At 43.6% G+C, this 27,620-nt stretch overlaps 1 protein-coding gene across 1 annotated transcript in view; it reads left to right on the top strand.

The window, feature by feature from the left end:
* MYO7B (myosin VIIB) overlaps positions 1–27,620 on the top strand; it is a 48,374-nt gene that overhangs the window by 940 nt on the left and 19,814 nt on the right. Inside the window, exons 2-28 of the mRNA XM_065073126.1 lie at positions 2,695–2,737; positions 3,505–3,618; positions 4,237–4,389; positions 5,543–5,727; positions 6,269–6,390; positions 7,052–7,194; positions 7,286–7,399; positions 9,027–9,180; positions 10,109–10,185; positions 10,496–10,615; positions 10,843–10,985; positions 12,291–12,501; positions 13,231–13,366; positions 13,594–13,754; positions 16,021–16,158; positions 17,105–17,257; positions 17,749–17,847; positions 18,391–18,485; positions 20,048–20,132; positions 21,051–21,269; positions 21,893–21,976; positions 22,521–22,697; positions 23,414–23,623; positions 24,532–24,699; positions 24,975–25,055; positions 25,612–25,739; positions 27,273–27,399. Of these exons, the coding sequence (XP_064929198.1) occupies positions 2,720–2,737; positions 3,505–3,618; positions 4,237–4,389; positions 5,543–5,727; positions 6,269–6,390; positions 7,052–7,194; positions 7,286–7,399; positions 9,027–9,180; positions 10,109–10,185; positions 10,496–10,615; positions 10,843–10,985; positions 12,291–12,501; positions 13,231–13,366; positions 13,594–13,754; positions 16,021–16,158; positions 17,105–17,257; positions 17,749–17,847; positions 18,391–18,485; positions 20,048–20,132; positions 21,051–21,269; positions 21,893–21,976; positions 22,521–22,697; positions 23,414–23,623; positions 24,532–24,699; positions 24,975–25,055; positions 25,612–25,739; positions 27,273–27,399 (3,615 nt within the window). The 5' untranslated portion in view covers positions 2,695–2,719. The remainder of the gene's footprint in view (positions 1–2,694; positions 2,738–3,504; positions 3,619–4,236; positions 4,390–5,542; positions 5,728–6,268; positions 6,391–7,051; positions 7,195–7,285; positions 7,400–9,026; positions 9,181–10,108; positions 10,186–10,495; positions 10,616–10,842; positions 10,986–12,290; positions 12,502–13,230; positions 13,367–13,593; positions 13,755–16,020; positions 16,159–17,104; positions 17,258–17,748; positions 17,848–18,390; positions 18,486–20,047; positions 20,133–21,050; positions 21,270–21,892; positions 21,977–22,520; positions 22,698–23,413; positions 23,624–24,531; positions 24,700–24,974; positions 25,056–25,611; positions 25,740–27,272; positions 27,400–27,620) is intronic.

Consider the following 27,620-nt stretch of genomic DNA (forward strand, 5'->3'; position numbering starts at 1 on the left):
GCTTCTGTACCACCTTGCATAGCTCAGAATAACAGGTCATCACACTGTTGAAGTTAGTGCGCAGATCCAGTTCCCGAGTCCTGAATAAAAACATGAGGACATCGCTGTAAGAAGAACTGATTATAAGAACAGAAGTTCCTTCTTGAGAGGGTGTAAAAAGACAACACAAAAAAAAAAAGCCAGAAGGAACACATTCGTGTTGCATTGCCAAATCTGAAGAGATGTTTTGCTACAAAATTGAGAATTTTCATAGTTACAGATGAGCTCTGGAGGTTGCCCAAGTCTCACAGGGAAAATCAATTTGTAATATAGTCAGTAGGTCTTGTGTGGGAGACCCAGCCCTTGCAGTTTCTCTCTGTGCCAGCTGTTGTTATTAACTGTGACATTCCACTTCTCTTCTTGTTACTGGGTCACCTATGCGAAAATTACATTTAAAGTTCCAGCTTTAAAATCCGTGTTAGCATTGGACTTCTACATCAGCACTCTGTCGTCTCTTGAAATTGCTATATATTTTCCACTTCAAGATCACAGCACATTTTGCAATTTTGATAATTAGTCGTTTTCAGCATGTCTTATGATGACTTTAAAGCGGTAAATCATTCTAGGCTTGCTTCGAAACCCCCTTCAGTCCATGCTGCTGTACAACCCTTTACAGCCACAACCAGGGCACAAAGATCATGGAGCTTGTGCAGCATTTCCCAGTTTCTACTTGCTGCCCTAAGAGTTCTCCTTGTGTTTTGGACATTGGTGTAACTTGCAACAGCGGCAGGATCTTGCATACAGGAGTATAATTACTCCTTCAGTTTATACCTTCCCAAATAACATGGATTAAAAAAAAAAAGAAAAAAAAAGTGAGCAGCTATAGGAAATCAAGTGATAAAATGATCCCTAATTCTCTCACTGCAAGGTTTTCTTCTAACACAGAAGTTTATTAAAGCAAGAGGGAAAAAACAGGGGTATCCCCAAACTTCACCTTGAGGTCTTTTAATGGTAATCTTCATTTTTCAAGAGCATAAATTTCCAAAAATAAAGTGGTGACTTGAAACACTTTTCTGATGATTTAGTTGCAAATTTATAAAAATCAGAAACTTGCATATGGCCACCATAGAGTGAAGCTAAATCATAAAAGTATTTAAATGTTCGATCAGAAAAGTAATGAAATCTGGGCACTTCTCAGAAAGACATACCATCCATATGACACAGAATTGTAAATAGTTATCAGAAATTTTAAGCATAAGCTTTTAAAGGCATTACACACAATAGAAATCTAAAGGATTTCAGTGAAATTATTGATGAAGCATGTCATTAATCATTAATATTAATGGTACTGGAAACTGGGATTTTGATGATTATCTGTATAGCACAGGTAGAAAATGGAACTCTCAACTCAGTTAATTTCTGGTTTTCTTGTTGTGCTCAAACTTCTCAGAGAATCTGTCCAAAACCTAGACAAGCATAATATGCACTGGAACTCTTCATGGGGGATGTTCCAAGAGATCGTGAATTTGCCTGGAATAATTGCCAAAGATCAATTTCTGTCCCTATATCGTGTCCATTCATCTTCTTGTAAAATGGTTTACAACTGGTTTGCTGTCAAGCAGGAATGCACAGAAGGGATGCAGATTATTTAAAATGTCCTCATTGAGCATGAGTTGTAAAATCTGTTTGAGATAAAATGTTAAGGCGTCATCAATAATAGATCATAAAAGGGTAAAAATAGAAGTATTTTTTGCCCAAGGTTAACATTTTATAGAGTATTTTGCTTCTTGCAAGGATTTAATACTTATTAGCAACCTTTAGATGAACCTTTTCTCTGGGTGTGCTGGAACAACGGAGAGAGGGAGAGAAATGGAAGGAGTGGAATGGGTCACACAGCTGTGAGACATTTGTGAATGTGGAGACCTGGGCTAATAACTGATGTCTGCTGCACACAGCAGGTACTGAATCTCAGGTTACTCAACAGCCTTAACGAGCAGGGACTACTACTAGTAGGAAGAGACAACGTGGGAAAAAAGCATATGGAATTTTGGAAACATTTAAAGTGAACTTTGCAAAGAGCCTTGGCCTGTGATTTTCCACCACAACAACAGGCATACAGTGGCCTTCCTGCTGTAACAAGAAAGGAAGCCAGCAAATCACAGTCAGCACTGGAATCACTCCCCAAATCCAGCTGCATCAGCCTATGGGACAAGAAGCAGCTCCTGAAGACTCTGGTTCCTTGGGTGTTCAAGGATCGCAGCCTAAACAGCATCACCCCTTAATCAAAGCACTGGTGTAGATTTCTAGCCACTAATCTTTTCACTGTTATGTTGTTGACAGTGAGCTCCTAATTTTATTGTAGCCCCTTATTTTGCTGCTCATGCTTTCAGTACAACCCCTCCCATTCCAGCCAAGGAAGGTGAACTCTAAACCTCAGTTTCTGAACTGCTGGGTCAATGGACCAGCCAAAAGAAACTCTATTGTACATCGAATTACATTGCATTGTGGGGTCTTTTTATCTGTCAGCCAGACTTGAAGTTCAGCCAATAAATTTGCCTAGCATTTGAGGAAACTATTCAGTATGAAAATACGCACAGTGACTTCTTTGCTGTTACTTTTTTTACGAGGAAACATGTCAAGGAAACCCCACTGTCTGTCCTGATCAAAGTCTGAGCCCTTTTCTGGCCTCATGTTGTGATCTTCTTGGCCCTGCAGGTTACATACAGTGATCTGAAACATAATGGTGGTTTTCAGAAAGGTAAGTCCTACCCTTTGCTGTGATTTACTGATTAACCTAAGGCCCATAGGGGAGAAAATTACGTTAACATCATGGCTCATCTCAAAAAGAAAGCAGCAATAACCCAGTATCAAACAAGGTATAAAATAATATCAATCTAGACTCGAGATGTAGAGGAGCCTTGCCAAGCCTGGCTGTGCTCAGGCTGAGCTGGTGACCTCTGTCACAAGGTGTGGCACTGAAACTACACGTGTTACCTCTGGTGTCTTATTCAACGCAAATGAGCGCTGGTAGCCTGTAACATTCTTCAAAACCTTGTGCAATATTTATAGATGCTTTATATTAACACTACAGTTGTTTGGTTTTAAACCTAAGTCCATAAGTATTTTGAGAAGAAAATAAATAATTTTTCAGTAAAAAAACCTGAAGCTTTGACAGTTAATGTTGCAGTATGTAACACAAGTTGTATAAAACACAGTCCACTAGAAAGCTGGTTTCTCAGCAGGTGTAGGCCAGTTCAGACCCATGAATATCTGACCTACAGCTTTGTTCAGTTTTCATTCTGGCAATTAGGGTAAAGCTTTCTGTTTGAATCTGTAGTAGAGTCTGGAGCAAGACAAATTATTCCTGGGTGCCTGGAGCTGGGGAGGACAACCAGGATGGTAGCACAGGTGACACCAAGATGATGCTTATTCCTAGGAAAGGGCAGCATAGCTGACACCTTCCTCCAGTGGCAGCAGAGGCACTTTTGCTTGCTCTGTACTTGACAGCAGCTTTTTTCTCCCCAGGGTGATCATGTGTGGCTGGAAACTCAATCAAACAGTGAATTTAATGTCCCTATTGGGGCAGTTGTGAAGGAATCTGACTCAGGACGGATCTTGCTGGAGGATGATGAAGGCAAGGTGGGCTACTCTATAACTTTCTGTAAAAAATGAACATAACAGTACAAAAGAATGGCCGTATTAGGTCAGACCAAAGACTTTGATAGCAGCTAGTTATACTGAAAGAAAGGGTATAAAAGTAATGCTAGTATAGGGTGTATCCTATACCTATAGTACAGGGAACTAGTATCCCCAGGTCCCAGCTATATGAAGATTTAGAGCTTCCTGACCTAGAGATTATATCTACATAGTTAAGAAAAAGAAAAAGACAGGCTTCAATCCCTAAACTGGGTGGAGCTTTAGGTGAAATCACAATCCCACTGAAGTCATTTGAGCTGGGGTTTCCTCCCTATGTCATACATGTTGTAGCTGTGAGGACCTGGCAGAACTGCGCTCTGAACAATGTTAAACTTGGTGATGTCCAGAACCCACCTGAATGGCTTCATCCAGTGTTTTAAATAATCCAGCCCTGGGGAACCAGCAAAATAGTTACTTTCTGTAGTTCAGCTAGCTGTTTGTTAGAATCTGCCGGTTTGAGTGTGGATTATACCAAAGCTCATTCTGGTCTAACACGGCTCTCTTTTGTTTGCCTCTGAGCAACAGCATAACAGGTTAAAACTGCTGCCTTGCCTTTTTCAGGAACACTGGATCACAGCTCGGAACATGCACATGGTGCGCCTGATGCATCCCTCCTCTGCCCAGGGGGTAGAAGACATGATCCGCCTCGGGGATCTCCATGAAGCAGGCATGGTGCACAATCTCCTCATCCGCCATCAGGAGCACAAAATCTATGTGAGTGCCAAGGTCACCAGGCACAGTTACTTTCAGGAACAACCTGTGCTGCATATTTGGCAGAGTTACCTTGAGGGTGCCAAGGGGACACATCATAGGTTTTGTCCTCTTTCATTTGAGTACTTCAGCTATGAAGAAGGGAGTTAATAGCAGTCTCTGATAACACAGTGACATGCATAGCTATTACCCTGCTTACTTTCTCCTAGACTCATCATTTCTACCAGTGACTTACAGCTGAATCCAGCCCGCATTACACCTTAGTCCTGCTGTTACCTGCAGCTGTGACACAGGATTTGTCTAAGTAGAACACAGTGATATCACTTGGATTGTCCTCCAGTCCAAGCCAATGGTTACTTGATTTTGAGATTATAAAAAAGATAAAGAATAAATCTGGATATTTAGAACACCTGGTTTCCTTTCTTGTCCATTACAGGTTTTATCTGTGACTTTGAGCAACTTTGCATGTTTAGTTTCTTAATTCCTTAGTTCCCAGTTTGTAATATGATAATAATATTCAGGATTTTGCATGCTTTGCTTCTCATGTTATATACACTGCTGCCTTCATAGGAGGGGAGTTGCCTCCTGCAACACAGATGTGGTGATGTTCAGCGTAAGCAAGGACTGAATTTATAGACGCTGCAGTTGTAACTACCAACATGTCCGTATAGACCAGTTACATTAGACTCAAGCAGTCTGCAGTTGTCTTATATACAAGTTCCCGAACAATATTATTACCTTGCATTTCCACAGCATTCAACAGCCTCCTTCATTTCAATGGTGCTGTTGTTTACAAATGCTTCCAAATGCCTGTATAAATAATGACCGTAACTTCGCCCATTAGCAAAGTTCAGCCACATCTGCACTAGAACACAAAAGCAGCTTGTTACCACTACAAAACACACAAAAATGCCAGGTCAAGTTGGACGTTCCTGTACTTTAGCCTGATGCAGTGAACTGAGCTGTGATTCGGCCAGGAGATTACAGCTGGCGTTCACACTTTCACAAAAACCACCATATCCTGGGACATTCAATGCTGCTGTGCATCTCCCAGGCTTCCCTCCTGCCTCTGTTTGTATTTATTCTGCAAGTGGCTTTGGTCATATTCTTGCTTGCAGGTTTGCTGCTAGAGGTAACACTCGTAACTGTTTTCCAGACTTACACGGGATCGATCCTGGTAGCAGTGAATCCGTACCAGCTGCTGCCCCTCTACACAGTCGATCAGATCAGACTGTACTCCAACAAGAGGATCGGAGAGCTGCCACCTCACGTCTTCGCCATTGCAGACAACTGCTATTTCAATATGAAGAGGAATAAGAGAGACCAGTGCTGTGTGATCAGGTGACTGAACTCAGAGAGGATGAGTGACAGAAATCAAGTCTGGCATGTTTTTGGGGCACCTTTATGGATGCAGGAGACCTTCCAAATGGAAAAGCAGCACAGTTAACACCAGAGACAACATGAAGGAGTGATTATATTTGTAGTCTCATTGCAATAATACCTGATTATAGCTGAGGCAACTCTGTTGATCATGCTAAAACTAGCACTGAAAATCTGGTAATGCTTTAAAAAAGAAAAGCTAGCAGTCATTTAATTTGCACTGGTACAGAATGCCTCCCATGGATTTGCTTGGTTTTGATCAGTGGGAGAATTTAGTCCTCAGCCTAAATTGTAAAAAAACGCTTAAATTGTAGCAGATAAGATGATGAAAGACTAAAATTCTCCAGCCTTCCATGAAAGACAGTCTGATCTGCCATTCACGGGGTAAATATAGTCAAGATAGTGGCATTTCTTTTTTTTTTTTTTAACTTGGTTTGCCATTTTGCCACCCTAGTCAAAAAAGGAGAAAGGAAACCCGTAATGATCTTGTTTCTTACTGCAGCGGAGAGTCTGGAGCTGGGAAGACTGAAAGCACGAAGCTAATACTACAGTTTTTGGCAGCTATCAGTGGCCAGCATTCCTGGATAGAGCAGCAAATCCTAGAGGCCAACCCCATTCTGGAAGGTGGGTTATTTAGGAAACATGCCTGATCTACCACCTTTATCTCAGGACTTTTGTATCAGGATAAAAAAATTCAGAAACAGGTCTTTGAACCATTGTATTTGTATAACTGCTAAAAACCCTAAAACACTGGTGAAGCAGGATAGAAGTTCTTTATGCTTTTCTACCATGTCCCCATGAAGTCCACAGCAGCTCCTATGCTGTCAGAGGTGCCACTGTTGTGTGTAACCTGGAATTGCTCGGAGCGCCAGAGTCCTTCGGAATGCAGAGCCCAAGGTACAGACCCCTGGTTTAGCATTTGCACTTGACAGTGGCAAAGTGACTGGCCATCTTTCTGTATAGAGAGAGAGAGAGGATTAAGTGTGTTCCCAGTAAATCCTTCTGGAGGTCTTCAGATTTGCCCAGTTCTCTTGGCTGGGCAGGCACAGACTGCATTGGGATCACTCGAATATGTGTTTTAGGACCCAGATCTCTGGATGCACAGTATGTCTGCCTCTCTCTATGAGAGCCAGCCTGAGACCAGACATTCTTCAGTGCTTGGCAGCACTGTTATTTGGAACACAACACTCAAAATACCAGCAGCAAAAAAGAAGGGCATAAAAAATAGACTTGATGTTCATTAACTGCAATAATCCAGATACTATCTCTGTCCCTTGCCCATCAGCTTTTGGAAATGCCAAGACAATTCGAAATGACAATTCAAGCCGCTTTGGGAAATACATCGATATCCACTTCAACCACAACGGTGTGATAGAAGGAGCACGAATAGAACAGTTTCTCCTGGAGAAGTCCCGGGTTTGCCGGCAGGTGAGGGCACTGGCAGATGTCTGTGCTGCCTGATCCCGTGTCACAAGCCTGTGCTGACAAGGTTGTTCATCGGCCTGCTTCTTTCTTTTAGGCTCCAGAGGAGAGGAACTATCACATCTTCTACTGCATGCTGATGGGGATGAACACAGAGCAGAAAAAAATGCTGAATCTGGGTACTGCTTCGGAGTACACTTATCTCACTATGGTAACAGTCTCTGCTTTCTTCTCCCTTATTCCTCTGCCATTTGCTTCTCTCAGTGAGCAATTACAATCAACAGGAGCTGCAGATGGGTAGTTACCAAATATGAACAGTCCTCTCCTTAGAGTACCAGGAGCAGTAACACCAAAAGTGCTGTGAGCCTCAGAGACTTACCGTAACGTCCACCGGTGGGAGGCAGCTCGTGTCAGTTCAAAGCTTTCTATCAAAGTCACACTTCAGAAATATAAAGGGCACCTTAAAGCAGGTGTGAAATATTCCCCACTTTCACAGGCACTCAGATTTCAGGTGAATGCAAGGGATCTCATGCCAAGGGGAATACTAATCAGATATATGTACCTTAGGGGAAAATGAATAAGCAGAAACAGTGCCAAGAATCCTAGTCCTTATATCTGATAAATCTTACATACATAATACAGGAAGCTGCCAATCAATCTGACTTCCAACAGCTGATGTTCATGTCCCTGTCAGGGTTTCTGGTGCCATAGCAGCAGGAGTGCGACATTCATAAGTGAGATTTTTGAAAAGAGCTAATTGGCTGGTTTAGGGCATGAAAGCTATCATGAAAATCCTATTCTTTAGCCTGTGAGAATACCTCATATTAAATATGTCAGCTGGTTTGATTTGGGCTGTTATACAGCCATGGAAAAAAACGGGGCTAAGTCCTGTCTCTGCTGGAGGTAATGGGAGCTGGGCATCTAGTTTCAGAGGAAATTAAAGCAAGCCTATAAAACTGTTTCAGGTCTCAAAAGCGAAACCATTAAAGTTGCTGGAGATTGTTTCAAATGTAATGTTTTCAAAATAGCTGTGATCCTGCAGCAAGAGCTGATGAGTGCATTTCACACACTGGCCATTCCATAAAAAGGTCTGAAGCTCCCTGGGTCAGCAGAAGGGCAGTATAATACAGAGATAGGAGGATTAGATTAAAGGAGAACATATCCATGGCTTTGTTCAGGTCAGTTCTTGGCACAAGCTGGCATGTTTACATGCTGTAAACTGAAATGTCTAGCAATACTTCACTTTTGTAATGATCACACTACATTCTTGCTAATAGCAGGGATGAAAAAGCCATTTTCCCGTCTCCATTGGGGCTGAAAATAGTTTCTATCAGAAGGAGCATTCCAGGACCCACTGTGCAGGCTTTGTTGAAGGTTCTTCAGATGCTGCCTTGGATCCTTCCACCTGTCTTCCACTAGATCCTAGTACTCTGACTTTGACATCTGCCTTCCAGTACTGATCCAATCCTACTTGCTTTGGTTTGGGATTAGGACTCTTAATTGTCCATTGTCAAAGTAGAGATAAGAAACCCAAGAAACATGCACAGCCTTGTATGTGTAGATAGTCCTGTCAAAGTTCCTGTCCTTCTATGCTCCTGAGCAGCCTTCCCTCTCAGCCTTTTTTTGGCCTCTCCAGTATTCAGTCTAGCCCTGGAGAAATGCTTTGTTTACCCCTCTGCTAATACATTCTCCTTGAGAGTAAAAATGAGGGAAGAAACAACCAGTGGAAAAGCATAGAGAATAGAACTGTGTACAAGGGTTTGACAGCCTGCAGGTCCTTTGTTCCTCATGTGGGTACCAGGAGGACTTTCCTTACCTGTAGATGTGGTGCCTTGCAGGGCAACTGCACGTCCTGTGACAGCCGGAATGACGCGAAGGATTATGCCCACATCCGCTCAGCTATGAAGATCCTCATGTTCTCAGATTCTGAGCACTGGGACATCAGCAAGATGCTGGCTGCGATCCTGCACCTGGGGAATGTAGAGTTCGAAGGTAAACTCAGCGCTGTCTGTGCTTGGTCTTTCCTCAGACTCAACAGTAAATGTACTGCCTGCTTCCATCTGCACAGATCAGGTTGTGCTGCTCTGGGTGGACAGGGATGGAAGGGCAGGCAGAGAAGCACTATGGAATTCTGATTTGTGACTCCACTGCCGAGTGTTTTGAAAAATGCTTTTCTTATTATTTTGTCATGCTGTCAGGTTCCCATGGTTATAAATAGGCCCTTATCACACAAACTGAAACAAAAGACAATATAATTCCATGTTGTATTTGCCGGTAGTTGTACTGCACAGCCCAGAGGACACAGAAGCAGTTGGGTGTTGTTCACTGTGGAGATGACAGCAGTCATGCTCCTTGCTGGGCCCGGTGAACACTCACCTGCGTATGTGCAGCTCTGGAATGGCATAAGCACAGTCAGGACACCACCAGCGGGATGCCAGAAGCTCTCACAGTTTAGAAAAGGACTCCTGGTCCCTTTGTCATATTGTGATGCCAGCTGGATTCTTTGGAGTAATGCTGGCTGCTAAAATGAGGGATTCCCCTTATTCCCTTTCCTTGTCTAGATTGCCCGCAAGCCAGATACATGTAAATAAATGTTTTCAGAAACACATTTTCTGAAGTCAGACACCATTTCCCCAGATCGCCAAGAGTTATTATTTAAAATAAATAAACTTGTCAGCTTTACTGCTATTTTTATACTGATGTTCTGGCACTGTGAGGTCCATGTACATCCCAGGATCCCTGGGTAAAGTCACAACCTTCCTTAGTAAAATCATCAAACCCGGGAGCTTCGCAGGGAGCTTACAGCCTTGCCACAGTCCCAGAGCTACAGGGTTACAGAAATACAGCTGCAAGGACAGCACAGCCCCCTCCTGCTGTAGCAGGAATTATTCACCCTGAGACTGATGTTTCCTCATTGTAGCGGCTGTATATGACAACTTGGACTGCTCCGATGTGATGGACTCACCGCACTTTTCAATCGCAACCAAATTGCTTGAGGTAATGGACTCTCGTCTTCTCCCACTAGTCCTCTCCTTTGCCCTTGCTCCTCGAGCACACTGACAAAGCACATCTCTGTAGAGTGTTCATGTATGGATACACATACAGTGGGCACGTCCCCGTATTCCTGCTGACACTTAAGTGATGCTGTTGCAGATGTCTCTCTGAACTAGGAGATCTCTAACTGGGGCATCAAGCCACCAGTGAATGCTGCTGGTCAGGCAGTTTGTCTCTTCCTGAGACAGGCTTTATTTGCTGGATCTTCTTCACCTACCTGGAATTGATCAGGTTGCTGTGACTGTTTCTCTAGGTGGATTCCAGTGAGCTCCGGAATAGCCTCACAAACCTCTCCATCATTGTCCGAGGAGAAAGTGTGTCCAGGCCTCTGAACATAATTCAAGCCGCAGATGGCAGGGATGCCTTTGTGAAGGTACCACTGCTTATGTTTTCTCTGAGTAAAGCCTGGGGATGCTTTCAGAGCTGACTGTCTTCCTGGTTGAGGAGCCTTTTCTGTGGCAAATGTTCACCCAGAGGGCTCCAGTTCCTTATATTTCTCAGGCATAGTTTGACAGCACTGTAGCAGCATGATAACAAGCAATAAGCCGTGTCCAAAGACTGTAATGATGGGCTCTAGTTCCTCTTTAATTTTTTTCTCAGGGTATATATGGACGGATTTTCCTGTGGATAGTGAACAAGATCAACTCAGCCATTTTCAACCCAACTTCTCAGAAGCCTAAAGACAGGCGTCAGTCCATTGGACTCTTGGACATCTTTGGGTTTGAAAACTTCAGCAACAACAGGTAGGAGGTTCTAGATTAATTTCCATTGGGAAGCTGAAAAGCAGCTGATACAAAGGGAAAGAATTAAAAAAAAGACACATGCTCTTTCATTATCATCCTGAGTATCAGAGAAGCAGTGAAATTTCCATCACTGGATTTTCCCAATGATAATCATGCACAGATTTCATTTTTCTTCAGTCTTGGTCATATTTCCACCTCCTCCCCCAGCCTTCCTTCTGGTGCAGCCATTGCACAAATCTATTTCAAAACCTCAGGGATTTTCTCAGAGGAGATGGCTATGAAGCTGCGATGAGCAGGCAGCCACTGTGTGAGGCAGTAGTGTGTCCCCATGTCTCTGTATCAAAACTTCTTGTTCTGTAGCATTTTTACATTGTCTGTTGGAACACTTTTTTGCATATAGCACAAAGGAGGTTGTGTTGCGTTTCCCATTTCAGCCCATACATCCATCTTGCTCAGTGTTGTCCCGTCTCTTTTTTGGGGGCTACTTCATTTCTCTACTCTAAAGGACAGGTCAGCAAAATACTTGGTCAGTACACCATTGTCTCACTGCTGCCTCTCCTACTGGCAGGTTCAGTCCCAAAGCACCATTTCTGTTTGTCCTTCTCTGCAGGGGCAGCTACTTTCTCAGTTATATGGTACTATATCATCAATATTCCACAAACCATCAGCATGTATTCTGCAGCCTTTTCCAATCCATTTCAGCTGAGGCATCTTGCTTGCTTTCCAACAAGATAATGTTCCTCACTAACTTTTGGAACTGTTTTAGGACCTGTTCAGCCCATCTTCTCTCTTTCGTGTTCTCTCCTATTATTTTATGCTATTCCCAAAGGCTGCAATCCACATGGGGCCTCACTGTGCTGAGCTCTCCAAGGGCACACACAGCATGCCACAGCAATTACCAGGTAATGAAACTCAGATGCAGCATTAACGACTAACAAAAGAAATGTTAGTGCCAGTGCAAATAAAAACGCCTCACACACTCATACAGTCAAGCTATTTTCACAGTTACATGTTCCCTTTTGTCTCTAGAGTTTCTTGAAACACAAAGAAGCACTTTGCTTGCTTACTCAGCAACACTAAACCATCAGTTGGCTCATTTCTGCTTATCTTCATCTTAACAGAAGCAGCATCCCTTATGTTGCTAAGACTGGCAACATGCGGTGTGTTGCTCATTAACACTGTAGAATATTGCAGTAGCATATCTGGATATGTATTTAATACGGAGAATAGACAAATACCATAGAGCAGTGCAGGACTGGCCAAGGCTCAGGGCTGACCACAGGTTCCCACTTTGTCCCTCTCCAGCTTTGAGCAGCTCTGCATTAACATTGCCAACGAGCACCTTCAGCAGTTCTTCGTGCACCACGTCTTCAAGCTGGAGCAAGAAGAATACCTTGCAGAGAACATTACCTGGAGGAACATTGACTTCACTGATAACCACCAGGCACTGGAAGTCATCGCACTCAAGCCTATGAATATCATCTCCCTCATTGATGAAGAGAGCAAGTTCCCAAAGGTAAATCTTTAGTTTCACTTGTAATGCCTGGCTGTGCACACAGCTCACAAGTAATGCTTGGCTTTACACACAGAAAAGTGCAAAGGTGGCTTTCAGATACATTATGAGAGGCAACATCTTCTCTCTATAGATGCTCCTTTTAAGTCAGCTCACTATACAAATGCTTCACTCTGCTGGAGTGTTCTCTTCCTGGTACCTCACTGTTGAAACTCCTACAGCTGTTCCAGACAGAGAAGGAAAGAATCCAGATCACTTTACAAGAGCTTCTTAGGAAATCATTGCATTCACATATTGTTTGAGGATAGTTATGCTGCTGGGCTGTGCTGCAGCCTGCTCTTTCTTCTCCTGGATGGCAGATCTGGTTGAGCAATGTCACCGGCGTGAGGAAATATTGTTCTGCAAAGGCCAGGGATCTCAAACAGGAGTGCAGAGATGAAAGTAGCATCTGATCTCAGACATCCCTGCAGAGCATTTTCATAGTCTCCAGAGCATGGTGGGACTAAGCAGGACTGCTGGTGCACGAGTCAGATGGCAATGTGGGCGTATGCAGAAAACAAGCCCCTACCTCAACTCATCTGTAGTCCTCAGGTAACAATGTGAGAGGATCATACGCATGCAGAATTTGAGCCTTCGCTATTTCTGAGCATCACTTTCATTTGTTTGCTAAGCATAGGCCAGTGCTGTAGGGAATCTGCTTAACTGTCCTTTTTTGCCTGTATTTGTTTCTAGGGCACAGATGCCACCATGCTTGTCAAAATCAACTCCCTCCATGGCAAAAGTAACATCTACATCCCACCTAGGAGCGTTCATGACACCAAGTTTGGCATCAACCATTTTGCTGGGGTTGTCTTTTATGAATCAAAAGGTGAGCCTATCTCTGCTTGGTATGGAGGGTGAAGAGAAGGGCATGACCTGCCCTGGATTTGTGGCACTGCAGGGTAGTATTGATCTGCAGTCAGATCAGGAGGTCAGGAGGATTACAGTAAACTAATCTGCAAGTTACTGTAAATTAAGTGGATTTTACCTAGACAGAGTGGCACCAGAGCCAGCAGGCCACAGAGATGACAAGCTCATTTTGTTTCCATCCTATAGATTTCCTGGAAAAAAATCGGGACACACTGAGTGCTAATGTCATGCAAGTGGTTCATTCCTCCAAAAACAAATTCCTGAAAGAGATTTTCCAGGTGGAAACAACCCCACCTACTCTGGGACGTGGGACCATCCGGCATCTTGGAGCTGACCAGGCCTACAAGGTTGGCTTACTGACACAGAGTTGCAGAAACAAGTCATTTCTCCTCCCTTCCATAAGGTTCTGGCTGTTCTTGACTTCCTCTTTCTTTTGCAAATCCCTATCCCTTTCATTCAACTAATTTCTGCAGAGTAGTCTGCAAGAAAAGCCAGGGTCTGGTGTTCATACAGTAAACAAGTGCAGTGTCAGCCCTGTATCCCAGGACACCTGTGTAGTCATCTGTGCACAGGGGTGTGGGGAGCCTTGTCCTGCACGTAGTGAAAACAAAGCTGTAAAGCGCAGCAGGCTGGAAACAGCATGGGGCAGAGTTCAAGTTCTCTACCCTGCTGCAGCTTTCTGAGCATTTAACTATGCAGCGTCATCACTGTGTAAAGGTATTTTTGCTTTTAATGTTTGTATCTTTGAATTTTCCCGTCAAGGTACAGAACAAACAGTCAGCTTGCTATCTTACCTGTTATCTGTCTATTCTCCTGGCATCATTTTCTGATCCTGTCCTTTCTTCCTCAGTCTTTATCCCAATGTGGCTTTCTGCTGTCCAGAACATCAGGCCATGGACAGGTAAACATCCTGGGGGAGAAGAATGTCACAGTTGGTACAAACAGCAACAGACAACTGGCTTAGCTTCTCTTAAATGCTATGAATACCTCCAGATCAAATATCAGGTCTATCTACACCGCTCTAATGCCCTAGTGAGTTTTGTCTCTATAAATAAGGTTGTGTTACTGAGAAAAAACCTTTCCTTATGTTGAGAAAGTACAGCAGCATGTCAAGAAAGGAGATCTAAATGTGAGGTACTGCCCATTTCAAAATGCACAGAAGTTAGCTGAAATACCCGTATTAATTTCAAATACATTGGGCCACTGTCAGTAAGCCTAAGAAGCAGGGTACAGAAAAATATAGTGAATGAAGTGCTAGAAAAACTTTGCTGTCCTAAGCTTTCAGAGTTGCTCTTCTGACACACTAGGGCAGAAAAATCACCGCTATCTCAATAAAAAAAAGCAACTTTAATAGTGTTACATGTGTGAGATCCTGTGGTTGTCCCATTGATTTACTGGTAGAGCAGAAAGGCCTCTAAGATCTGGAAGTGCAAATTGCTTTTAACTCTCATACACTTAGACATGCTGTTATGATCTTATTTTGAGCAGATGCTTGCTAGCCCTAAGATGCATCAGAGCTGCCATGAGACATTCCCAGAACAGTTTTCCAAAGGCGTGTGTGTGTGTGATCGCTGGAGGGCAGCATTGCCCTGTAGCTAAAGCAGAAGGAGGCAACTTGAGTGCTAAAAAAGGCACTTTAAACCTAAGAACCAGGAGAAGAAGGTACCATAAAAACCATGAAAGTGAGGGGAACCACTGGACTTTAAAATATTTGGGAAAAACAAAACACCCAAACAAACCACAACCCACAAAAAGACCCCAAACAAACTTTGTATGTAGCTATATTGTGCTGCAATGATTAGCTCCATGCCTGTATGTCAAAGGCCAGTGGAGTCTTTTTTTACTTGGAATCTCCACTGCTGTCACTACAATTTAATGTGCCCTTAAAACATCCCAGGAGGTACAAGCTCAGACCTATTGTGATGATCTGTGTGAAAAAGACATGGGTGGAACTTGCTGTCAGAGAAGCTGAGGAAGTCTGGAGCTAACTGTGGCCAAGTGCAATCCCTCTGGAGTTACACTATTGCAACTGGGAGCAAGATTCGACACAGGAGCAGTGAGACATAAAGCACTTTATATGCAGCCATAAACACAGTAGATCTTACCTTATCCTCTAATAAAAGTTTGCCTTTTCACTGTAAGGTGATCAGTCATCCTGATCACTAAGGAACAAGCTGTTCGGGATCTGTGGCATTCTTGGTTAGCTGTGCGATAGCAGCAGAACCTCTGGCCTGGAGGTTTCTATTGCTTTGGGGGCTGCTGTTCTCACCAAGCTCTCAGGCACACACCCATAAATAATCTCTTGGCACCAGGTCTTACGCTAAACACAGCCTTGGTTGGCAGAGACAGGCTTGTGTGGGCTCCTGTGGGTGGAATTTCTTCTTCCACAGCCACTCCCACTGGTAGAACTTGGCGCCCAAGTAGGTGAAAGAGCTCGGTGTGGTTTCTTCGCAAGAATAACCCCAAATTAATAAGATGCAGTTGGCCAGTTTAGCTCCCATGCAATTTTTTTTTCCTGGCAGTTGTGTTATGTTGTACAAAAATACAAAGGTTAATCAATTGGCCCTCTGACAGTGAATGATGCAGCAGTCAGCATGTGCTTACTCTTCCCAGGGCTTGGATACCACCAAACGGCTCTCTACTCTGGGAGGACAGTTCAAGCAATCCCTGGAAAAACTGATGAAAATCCTTGAGCAGTGCCAGCCATACTTCATCCGCTGCATCAAGCCAAATGACTACAAGAAACCACTGGTAATGTTTCAACAACATGAGGTCTTGTCTTCAGTAAACTTTTTAATGACAAAAAGCTGTCAGTTGCTGTGTAGTGTTTTATATCTGTACTTCAGCCCAGGAGAGCTAGAGCACAGTCTATTGCTGAAATAAAAAGAGGTGTAGTATATAGCATTGTTAATTTACAAAAACATCTCTAAAAGCATCATAGACTGATAGATGGCATAAAAGTATGTAGGTGTATTACCAAAAATCGTTGGAAAAGCCTTTCCTGTAAAGACAAAAATTGGTGAGTTTCTAGCCCCTCAACAGGGGGACAAACGACAAACATTAAGATCAGACAATGATCATACACTGTGAAATAACCTGAGAGAGAACTGGGAAACTGTTGGTGTATGAGAGGGGTGATGTGGCTTAATTTGATACTACAGGAGAATAGGAGCGAGTTTGTCATTAAGAGGCTTGGCTGAAATTCAGGAGATCATGACCCAGTTCTAAATTAAAACCTTGTATAGTGTTGATCAAGTGACTTAATAATTTTAAAGTACTGTATGTGGCTTAGTCAGCTTACTTTTAATGTGCATTACAAGAAATTAGCATCACTCATGCTATGCTTTGCACAGCCATGCCCAAAGGGCCTAAGTTGCTACTGTAGTTTTGCACCTGCAAAATGATAAGAACTATTTATTGTTCATCTGAAATTGCAGTTCTGGAATTGAAAACAGTTGCTAAAACCAGACCGCAGTTAATGGACTGTTTCCACTGCTGATAAACACAAATTTGAAAACCCTTTGGGGTGACTTGTTTACGCCTGTAACAAATTAATTTAGGGCACTAAGGAAATAAGTGCAATTAAAACAAGCATAGTGGGCCATTTTGCAGGCACTCTGAGGCTGGAGGTTAATAGGTATATTCTAAGGAATGCTGCGTGTGTATCTTCCTTCAGTGCTAAGTCTCCTCCTTTCAGTTGTTCGACCGGGAACTGTGTATCAAACAGCTGCGATATTCAGGGATGATGGAGACCATTCAGATAAGGAAATCTGGCTACCCCATTCGCTACACCTTTGAGGAGTTCTTTGAGAGATACAGAGTCCTCCTGCCGTGGTCTCTTCGAGAACAGGTGTGTTAGCACGAACGTGTATTTAAGACTAATCTAACTTTTCCTTATGAGGCTTTAGTCTTTCCCACAGTAGAGAGTTCTTGGATTATTGCTGGCACAGCTGAGAGAGCTGTCATCACAGTAACTGTCATCCAGTAACTGCAGCTAAATACTTAAGTACTTACTTGGAGTCCAGCTATCCTTGATCTGTCCCACAAAGACATCGCAGGCAGGGTGGCATCCCCATTGCCCTCGGGTGTTTTGTTTCTGTAATCACACACTTGTGAGGTCTCTAACATCCTTCTTGCACTTGAACTCTACACACCTAATCCTCCTTTTCTTGACCATTTGAGCCAAACCGCTTTCATTCATTATACCATCAGCCTAGAGGTCTGTAAGACCTCATCTGTTTCTGTTCTTTGCCCTTTGAAATGCAGGGCAATAGATCCTTACATAGTACAGCTGCTGTGTTTCCAATCAAGTCCTAACATGATGATGCTTTTGTATATCAGCTGAAGAATGACGCTCGACAGAGCTGTATCAGCATCTCTGAAGCAGTGCTGGGCAAGGATGAAAGCTGGCAAGCTGGAAAGACCAAGATTTTCCTTAAAGTAAGTAAAAAGGACAGTCTATTGTGTCTTCTTCTAAAAAACTGGGTTCTTCACAGTATAGCTTGACCTGCTTGTGCAAGAGTGGCCAGCCAGCCAGACTGGGTTCTTGTATAAACTTTCTCTTGAATCTGAGGCTGGGTCTTTGTTCCTGAAGGCCAAGTAATTCAGTGGACTTGGGTTGGCGCAGGAGAGGCTGATGCCATTTCTGTGCTCCAGTATTGCAGCTGGAGCAGCACTGTGCAATATATTGGTCTCAGCTCAAGCATAAAAAAGAATTGGATCCCAGCACACTGTTGCAGGGGTCTTCCTTGCCCACACCATTCCCACAGGTACAGTCTTACTGCAGGCAGGTTCTCTGCTTGTTTATGGCCACAGCCAGATGTGGTGTGGCCAGGTGGTGTGCACTCTTACCACTACAGTTCCTTAAATGCATTTTAACCACATCATGCTGATTTTGGGCCTCTTTCAGACTGTGCATCCAGTTTTCAGAAGTTGCGGGGGGGGTGTCTGCTCAGCTGCCATATCCACCCTTTCTTTTAACAGGATCATCACGATACAGTATTGGAGCTGCAACGCCAAAATATACTCACAGATAAGGTTCTTCTTATCCAGAAGGTGATGAGAGGATTGAAGGACAGGTCAGTGATCATCCAGAGGGCAATTTGCTTTGATTTAAAGCAGTTATCTTTGAGGTGCCATATAACACACTCAATGAGGCATTTTTGAGTATGAAATGTGTTAATCCATACATTCCACTAGGCCTAAATTCAGCACTCATCACGTAACAGTGCATCTATGCAGATTTTGCACAAAGATTTGTTCTGGCTCAGTTTCTTCATGATGCTTTTCAAAATGCAGGGCTGTTGCACAGGCAGTTTGTATGAAGAGGAAGGGCTGAAAGGAGGATTTGCACTTAATATTTCTAGTAAACAGTAGGTATTTGGAAAGCAGGAAATCCCCATGGAATCTGTGTCCTCCTCAGAGCTACAAGGAGTCTCTTCTTTAGGATATATCTTTGATATAATACAGATAAAAAATAATCAGACAGAAACTAACTATAGTCCTTTTTGCCAAAGATGCACAATTCTTGCATTGGGTCTGGTTGAGTTTGAAATATCTTCAGAAGTGAAATTTAGGCACTGTCAAGTAAATGTGTGTCCTCATTAAATGCTTTACACCATGATTTGTGGTCTTCTATCCACCAACCAGAACCATAATACAGGACTGAATCCTGGTTTGGTTTACAAATTTTCCTGACAGTGAGATGCAAGAACTATAGACCATGACACAAATGCCCAAAACTTCCCTCTTTTTTTCAAACTCTGCCTGCTATCTGACAGAGTATCACCTCTCTCTAAAAGCCTGATCTTGCTTCTATTTTTAAACCATCAGAGCTACATGCCTCTTCTGGCAGCCATGATGTGACAGCTTTTACCATCATCTTTTATCATCTTGCTCAGATGGGCTCCAGTTAGGACATGGGAGCAAGTGGTCATCAGATGGGGGAGGCAACTTACCCAGGCTTGATGCAAGAGCGTTTTCAGTTCTTACAGAGCTCTCCTACCATAGCAGTTCATTTGTTTTGCTGTTGCCATAACTATTTCTGCAGCATTAAGGGGAAAGTCAGCTTGGGTGTATAAAGGTGGATTAGTAATACTTCTGTCTCATCCTTTCTACCGGCAAATGGATAGCAAAGCAAATAGGAAAACACTGTGAGCTCAACTGATTCATGGTGCTGCTTCACTTGCAGAATGAGCTGAGCCTACAGGAGATCTGAGGCCTTTATTTACCGAAAAGGTCAGGCAAAACAATCTATTCTGGCCTTTCCATCAGCATGGAGAACATGTAAGCAGACAAAATGCTTTGAGTGAGGATAATTTTGAAGCATGGGGTACAAAAGTGTCTGACCAGAGTGATCTTTCTGCTGCAAACTAATACTTTTCTTGGGCTACACAGAAGCAGTAGAATCAGCCCTTGCTGTGCTTCAAACTTGCCCTGGCTAGATATTTATTAATAACTGAACTAGTTAGTTTAACAACAGCTTTTCTGGCTGTAATGTTCTTAGACAGAGGACAAAGCTGAGATCAGAATGCAAGCACTCCATAACAGGAAAAAAACCCATCACCTTAATCTTTACTGTTATTGTAAGAAGAAACAGAAATAACTTATTGCTTGTCACCTTACCTATCTGTTTGCTTAGGAAGCAGTTTCTGAAACAGAGGAGGTCTGCCATAGCCATTCAGTCAGCCTGGCGAGGCTACTGCTGCCGGAAGGATTTCAGAATGGTAAGAGGCAGGTGTACATAGAAATATATCTATTTATATATGCGTGTGTGTCTCTATTCATATACTATGCCCTGCCAGACTGACTGGAGTGTTAGGAATGAAGATACTCACAACTGAAGGAAGGAGAAGCAAGATGGCAGGGTGTAAAGAAGGGTTGCAAAGGTGATCTGACATATGAGTGCTCCCACACTTCTTCTAGTCAGCAGTCCAAGATGAGCATTTGTGCATCACCACCATGCTGCCAGCAAAGTGTCCTTCAAAACTGTTACAGGAAAACTGAGAATCTGTAAAAAATTACCAGAAAAATCATTATATCAATCTCACATTATTAAAAATATTGGCTAATCTTCTATAGATGGTGGGTTTTCTCAGTGAGGAAAGCTACACCACATTGAGGGTGCTCACATATTGTATATCTGTGTGGCAGGGATTATTATTAGTATATCACATGCATCCTGTTCACAAGGGGCAGAGGAAAAAACTACCAGTTTCAGTCAGAAACATTTTCTGTTCTGCATCAGTGATGCAATTTCTATCTGAAGAGCCAGGCTGTTGTCCTGCACTCTGCCCCATCCTCCTCTGCTGCTTCTCTTGGGATTGGCACACTCATCTCTCCAAGGACGCACCTTTTCTTTTTTTTTTTTCCATTCACTTGGCTTCTTTTCTGCTCTCTTCCTCCCCTTGTCATAATCCCAGGCTACCATTGCCACTTCCTGGAGCCACTCCCTAGAACAACTCCCCAAAAGATCTCTATACAATCTAGTTTAAAAAGCCTATTACTGGCAGAATACAAAGCATAAAGGGCAGTGTCCCACAATCCCCTTCCATTGACTTTATCCAGTTACCAGATTTTATCTTCTACTCATCCCAACTTACTACCAGTAACCATAATAATACTTTTTTCTCCACCTCCCCCAGGTTATGCTGGGTTTCGGGCGCCTGCAGGCCATGTACCGCAGCCGGCAGCTTGCTAAACAGTATGAAACAACCCGCGTTCATATCATCAGGCTTCAAGCCATGTGCCGTGGTTACCTAATGCGACAAAAGATAGCAGAGCAGAAGAAAGCTGTATGTGTTATACAGGCATATGCAAGGGGCATGTTTGCTCGCCGAACCTACCAAAGGATGAAAAGGGAGGTATGTTCACAGATACCATGTGAAGATGATGTTTCTATGAGGTTCTGATAGAGATTTAATGACCAGCAAGTGTTACCATAGCATAGCACTGGATATGTATATTTATTTTGGGATATTTTATTTTGAGCTCATGTCAAGTATGAAAGCAGAGTTTTAAGCAGACTGATCTTGTTTGTGTTTGTTTTCTGTGTTCATTATAATGGATCAGAACTGTTTTTGACAGAAGGGAGGAAAAGAGATAAGATGTGCATCAGTCACTCCTGCACAGAAAGGTCAATTTCTACAGCAAGGCCTGATGCTGTCACTTAGGGATCCATTCAAGAGTGAATCCTAATTCAGTGTATCTTGTGTATCTGACACTGCTAGAGAAAATCCTATCCTTACTATCTTGGCTGCCCACAGCACACGGGGGGCCTTTCTGTGATTTCCTTCCTGTATTAATGCTGTACAAACAGGACAAAGCCAGCTTGCAGATCCCTGCCTGTGGCCTGTTCCCTAAAATGCCAAATCTAGAACTGAGTTCCTGTTAGGATCCAGTCCTGGTGTGGATAGCTTGTTAATGGCAGATGGGAGCCAGCTCAGCAGTGCTGGAAACACTCACAGAACAGTCCTGTCGTCCACAGAATATCCGCTTGGAAGAAGAGAAACGTCTCATCCAAGTCCTTGGACCAGTGAAAGCAAGGGAAGAAGCTATGAGGTTAGAAAAGGTAGGTATGTTGGCAGAGGAACACTGAATGTTCTGTTTCTTGGCCGACAAGATAGCTCAAAGATTTGGGCTCTGTTATATTTTAATAAAAAGCAGACATAGTTGTAAACCTATTTGTAAGGATGATTTAGAAATGGGACAAGGCACATTTCTCCTTGCAGTATGAGCTGGGACTTTAGCCAAACAAGCAAAATGCTATTACAGCCCCCTGACACTAAACGTTTTTAAATTTTACATAATGTGAGTTTTTCTGCTGTTAGGAATTCTGTGGTTTTCCTGTATTACTTCTTGTCAATGAAGCTCTTGAAAAATTGCACATCATTATTAATAGGCCAACAGGACAGCTGTAAGAGCAAAGGCCCTGCTGCTGATATGCCAGGTCTTTGTGACTGCTTAGCACAAGCAAAATTTTACTTCACATTCTAACACTGTGTTAGCAGAACTGGACCTCACTATCATAACATCTTTGCAATAGTGTTTAGTCCTTAAAGTCATGCCAGTAGAATCGTGTTCTAGTCATGCCTAACCGGCGTCTCTGTTTAAAGGAACACCTGGCGGCTCTGGAGAGAGAGGAGACAGAAGCAAGACAGAAGAGGAATGCTTTTGCCAATAAACCAACAAATAATGATGTTATCAGCGACCAGGAAATGGTGGACAAAATTTTTGGTTTCTTACCTTCTATGATCGGAGGCCAGGAAGGACAGGCTCCTCTGGGTTTTGAGGTACAGAGCTATAGACTGGTAGTGGGTCATGTTCATCCCTCGTGTACGTCCGTTGACTTTGTTGTAATCCCATCAGTGGTCAATTCTGTTCAATGACCTTCTGTACAGTGAAAGAATCACCAAAATTACTAATCCAGACAGTCTCTTTGGGATCTGCTTTCAGAGATCAGCTCCCAAAAGTTTTTGGTCACATGCAGTTTGGGGACTACGTGTCTTCAAAAGCAATTGCACATTTGTTTCTTTGGCCCAGAAGACCCTCACCAAATAGTGCCATTCTTTGCATTTTGGCATCCACCACATGTTCTGCTGATAGTGCTCTCAGTAATTTTCCATCTGACACAAGCTGGAAGTTCAGGACCCAAGTTATCCCATGTTCTTAAAAGCAAAATTTGAGATATACTGGTCCTGAACAGCTGTGCAGGATGGGATGGGGTAGGGAAAGGCAAGCAGAGTGGAATGTTAGTGCAGGACGTGGCCAATAAGATAGCACCTGGATTTTTTACCAGAATGTTCTTGCTGAAGACCAAACCAGGATGAATCTCAGAAGAACAATGTCTGTGTCCCAGTGATCTGTTGGTAGCAGTTGAAAATGGCTTTGGAGTTAGCTGGAAAACCAAATTCTGGAGGACCTATGGCCAAGAAAAACAAACAAACATAAAATAAGAATATCAGAGTACAGACAAAGAAAATATGCTTCTTCCTCATGTTCTGCACAGGACTTGGAAACAAAGCCTAACAAGCTGGAGGAGGTGGACCTGGATATGCTTCCTATGAGTGTGGAGCTAGAGGAGGAAGCAGATGACTTGGAAGAGTACACCTTCCCAAAGTTTGCAGCCACTTATTTCCAGGGGTCATCTACACATACACATATCCGGAGACAGCTGCGACACCCACTGCTCTACCATGATGACAAGGACAACGTCCTGGTATCTTGCCCCTTGTTGTTGTTGAGCCTGCTCCCTCCACAGCCCTGGCTTCTTCAGCTCCCCCATCCTTGGTTCCCCCAGCCTCTGGCACAGCCCTGGGAACTCTAGAGCCAAGCAGATAGTCCTCAGCACTTGCATGGGAGTAGTAGTTCCCATCAGCATTTTTTTGGCACCTTGCAGGCAGGCATTTCACACAGATACCTGCCCAAAACAAGATCTCTGGTCACCTAAAGATCTCTGGCCTGCCTAAAGAGGGAAATCTGAGGCTTGTTTTGACTTCTCCAGGTACCCTTTGGGGGCAAAAACAGACTGGAGAGAAACAGCAGAGCTCACCCATCTCTCTGCTCTTGTTAGGGTTGCTGGTCTGTGAGTTAGGACACAAAGGGGAGGTTCAGGCCTCCAATTTTCCTGTTGAACCACATGGAGATTTAGAAGGGGAGTTTTTCTTGGTGCTAAGCAGCCTTGCAGAATGGAAGATCCTGTGCTGCAAAAGCTTTCCTATTACTTGGCTTTCTAGTTCTGGGCATGAGGGCTCCTGGAAGAGCTCACTGCACTGCTTGTCTGTCCAGGTGGGTAGAAAGTTCAGCCAGGATTTCTCCACGTCCCTCCAGCTGCAGCACACCTGCAAGGTACCAGTAAAGGGAATGGTGAGGGCTCAGCAACCACAGAACAAAGCTGATGTTCCCCCTAGAGCTGCACCATCTTGCTTTAGCATGAGAGTGTTGTGAATGTTGCTCTCACGTTGTTTGACATGAAAATAAACTCCTGGTGTAAGCAGTGGGAGGAGATGGGAATTTTAACAGCTTGAACCACGTAAAAGAAACAAGTGCTCTCGTCTAAACAGAAAGAAATGGCATGAGGCCATTGGTTCTCTTGGCAGTTTCTGACTGTGCTTTCTGCCACTACAGGCTTCTCTTGTCGTGTGGGTTGTCATCCTGAGGTTCATGGGCGACCTGCCAGAGCCAGCAATGTTTGCCAAGAATGCCACCACCAAGAGCAGCTCCATGATGACACAAATATATGACACACTTGGCAGGAAAAACCAGGTCCAGTTCACAAACAACAGCCCAAATATGGTGAGAAGAGCAGGATATGTTTGTATTTTCATTTTCTTTCCTTGTTTTCTGTGCTGTTCTACCAAGAATAAGAAAAGCAAAGGAACCTTTCATGCTACTGTACTTGAAACGCCGGAAGTGCAAAAGGGCCCTGTCCGTCCTGGAAGGACACTGCAGCTCCTTCTGGCAGGAGGGGACAAAGCAAAAACATCTCAATTTGAGCATCTTTCCTTCCTTAATGAATCACTTTTGCTGTGCATTAAACTAATTTCCTATAATGGTAATGTGTGTTGTAGAGAGAAAACAGAAAGGATAACAAGATTTCCAAGGGAATCTCTTCCCTGAAGCTGAAACGGTCATCCAAGTTGACAGGGAAGGTAAGAGGTGGAAATAAATTGCTTCCCCTAAGACTTTTTGCCTGGAACCCTGTCTTCACCTTCTGACAGACTTTATGTGACAGTGACCTCCCAGCTGGGAACTTGCTACCCCACCAAGCCAGTGCAGCCCTGTGTACGGGACACCTGGTCCACTGTTGCTCTTTTGAACTGCTGTCATGCATTCTCTGGCAGATTCACTTCATCCCTTCCTGCTGAAGAATGAGCCCTGAAATCAAGGAACAAGTTATTATTGAGAATTGTCGGTATTACAGAACAGTTTGCCCAAAGCCCTGCACAGACTGAGAACCACCACATCCTTATGGCTGTAGAGGACAGTACAAGAAAGTTCTCATAGCCAGTAAAAATAGTCCTGTAATACCACAGTTTAGGAGTGAGATTGTGGGGCAGGGCGAAGTATGGCCTGTTCTAACTGCTCCTGCACTGAACAGAAAGTTTTAGCCAGAAAGACAAAGGAATGTCTGTCATTGCTGGGAATGCTGCCTGGTAAGAGGGAAGGTTTCTAGAACACTCTGGTGTTCTGCTTGGTTTCTTTCAGGTGACAGACCAGCTGAGGAGTGGAGAAGAAGCTTTCCAGGAGGACAGCTCCATCTCTGAGAGACCTATGTCCAACCTAGAAAAAGTGCACTTTATTATTGGCAATGCAATTCTGCGCCCTGCCATCAGGTAGGAAATTGGTACCTCCTTCCTAGGACCAGGCACCCATTACATGCAGGAAATCCAGCATCCCTCCCACCCAAACACTGGAAATGTCCCACGTTTATCTTTGGGGATTCCTGACTGAAATCCTAAGTTATCACATAGAACTAAGACTGCAGGTCACACGCCTTTCTGGAGGATGGTTCACCTTTATGATAGTGGATAGAGAACGACTCCCTTACTGCCTTTTCTGGTGTCTTCATCTTGATGTTTAGGTCAGCAGCCTCCATGTGTCCCTTTCTGAATACCCCACAAGCACACAACGGGGCAGAGCTCAGGGACGGAGCCCAGTAACACCTGAAGGTGGAATGCAGCCCCAGTATGACAGAGAAGGAACACTCAGAAGAGTAAGAAACATGGACCTAATGTACACTAGGTGTACGAGAGGTGTTCCTAACCTCAGTTTTCCAATAGTCTGTTGTTGAGCCCTCAAGCAATGTCCCCAAATGAAGGACAATTGAAGGTCTGGCTTTCTGAGTGTATCAGCCACTAGAAGAAGAAATCCTGCTCACAAGTGAGGTGAGGCTGGACCTTAGGCCAAGCATGGTGTGGAGACACATGATAGTTGGTTCTGACCTGACCTCATTAATTCTCTCCTCCATTTTAACCCATTTTAGCTCATGCAACACTTTTCTGTGTTGATAACAGCTGTGGGCCACATTCCTATCTACAAAGCTGCTTTGTTTCATCAAGATGCTCACAGCAGCAAATCCTCAGCTGGCAAAAATTACCTTCAATCAATGTACCATACCAGTCACAAGCTAAGCATCTGCTCCCTCAGTCTGTGTTTTATCATATGCACTACCTGGGAGCAAAAACCTCATCCATGTTGTGTCCTCCCACATCAGACTTGCCAAACGTGTGTTCCAAGAGCTCAGAAAACTTAAGAGGATTTTTAAATAGCAGTTTTCTTTGTAAGCAGCTTTCTGTATCTGTTTCCATATGTCCTTGCCACAGGCAACTTGCATTTTCAGAAGAGCACTCTGAAGCAGGCTTTCCTCCATTCCTGTTGGAGGACTCACTTCAGATTTCCTAAAAACATATAATTAAGCAGGGTGTCCCCCTGTCCTTATCCCAAAATCCACATGTGAGCAGATAGACAAGAGCCATGAGGCACAAGCTATGTACTGTAGGGAGCTCAGAGCAAGTTGCTCAGGTGTGGGGGCAGCGATGCCATTTCACAGCTAGATGATCCAGCAATTGTTATCACTGCACAGCCCCCCTGCTTGTCACAGGAGTTATTCCAGCATGGGAATTGCACTTGAACTGCTCGAGGAACAAGGGGTGGCAAAAGGTACGAAGCGTAATTGAGCCTTTTCCTACCAAAGCCGATGACATGTTATTTTCTCTGGTGCATTATAGCTGGTATCCTAGCTAACGTGGTTAATTCTAGCCCAGATCTACTTCATCATGCTGCAATCATGCCCAGCTTGCAGTGGAAACATAGCCAAAGCTCAGACAGTGAATCATTATCTGTTGCTTTCACATGTTTTGTTACAGAGATGAGATTTATTGCCAGATTTGCAAACAACTCACTGAAAACAGCAACAGGAGCAGCTACGCTCGAGGCTGGATCTTGCTGTCACTTTGCCTTGGTTGCTTTCCTCCTTCAGACACATTTGTGAAGGTACACTACTGACCTTTCCTACAGTAGCTTCAATGCTTCAGCTGATCTGGTTGCTTGTGTATTTTGATGTTTTGCTACAAATAGCCAGATGAACTGTTTGGCTGACATGGCAGCTGGTGCTGTGATTTTAACAGAAACTGTCTCATCTCATATGCTTATCTGGGAATTTAGATGAACGGTTGCTGTACTCACATTTATTTCTTTCGCATTAAATTCCACAC

The sequence above is a fragment of the Columba livia genome, chromosome 9 (genome assembly GCF_036013475.1).
Source record: "Columba livia isolate bColLiv1 breed racing homer chromosome 9, bColLiv1.pat.W.v2, whole genome shotgun sequence".
NCBI classification, from domain to species: domain Eukaryota; kingdom Metazoa; phylum Chordata; class Aves; order Columbiformes; family Columbidae; genus Columba; species Columba livia.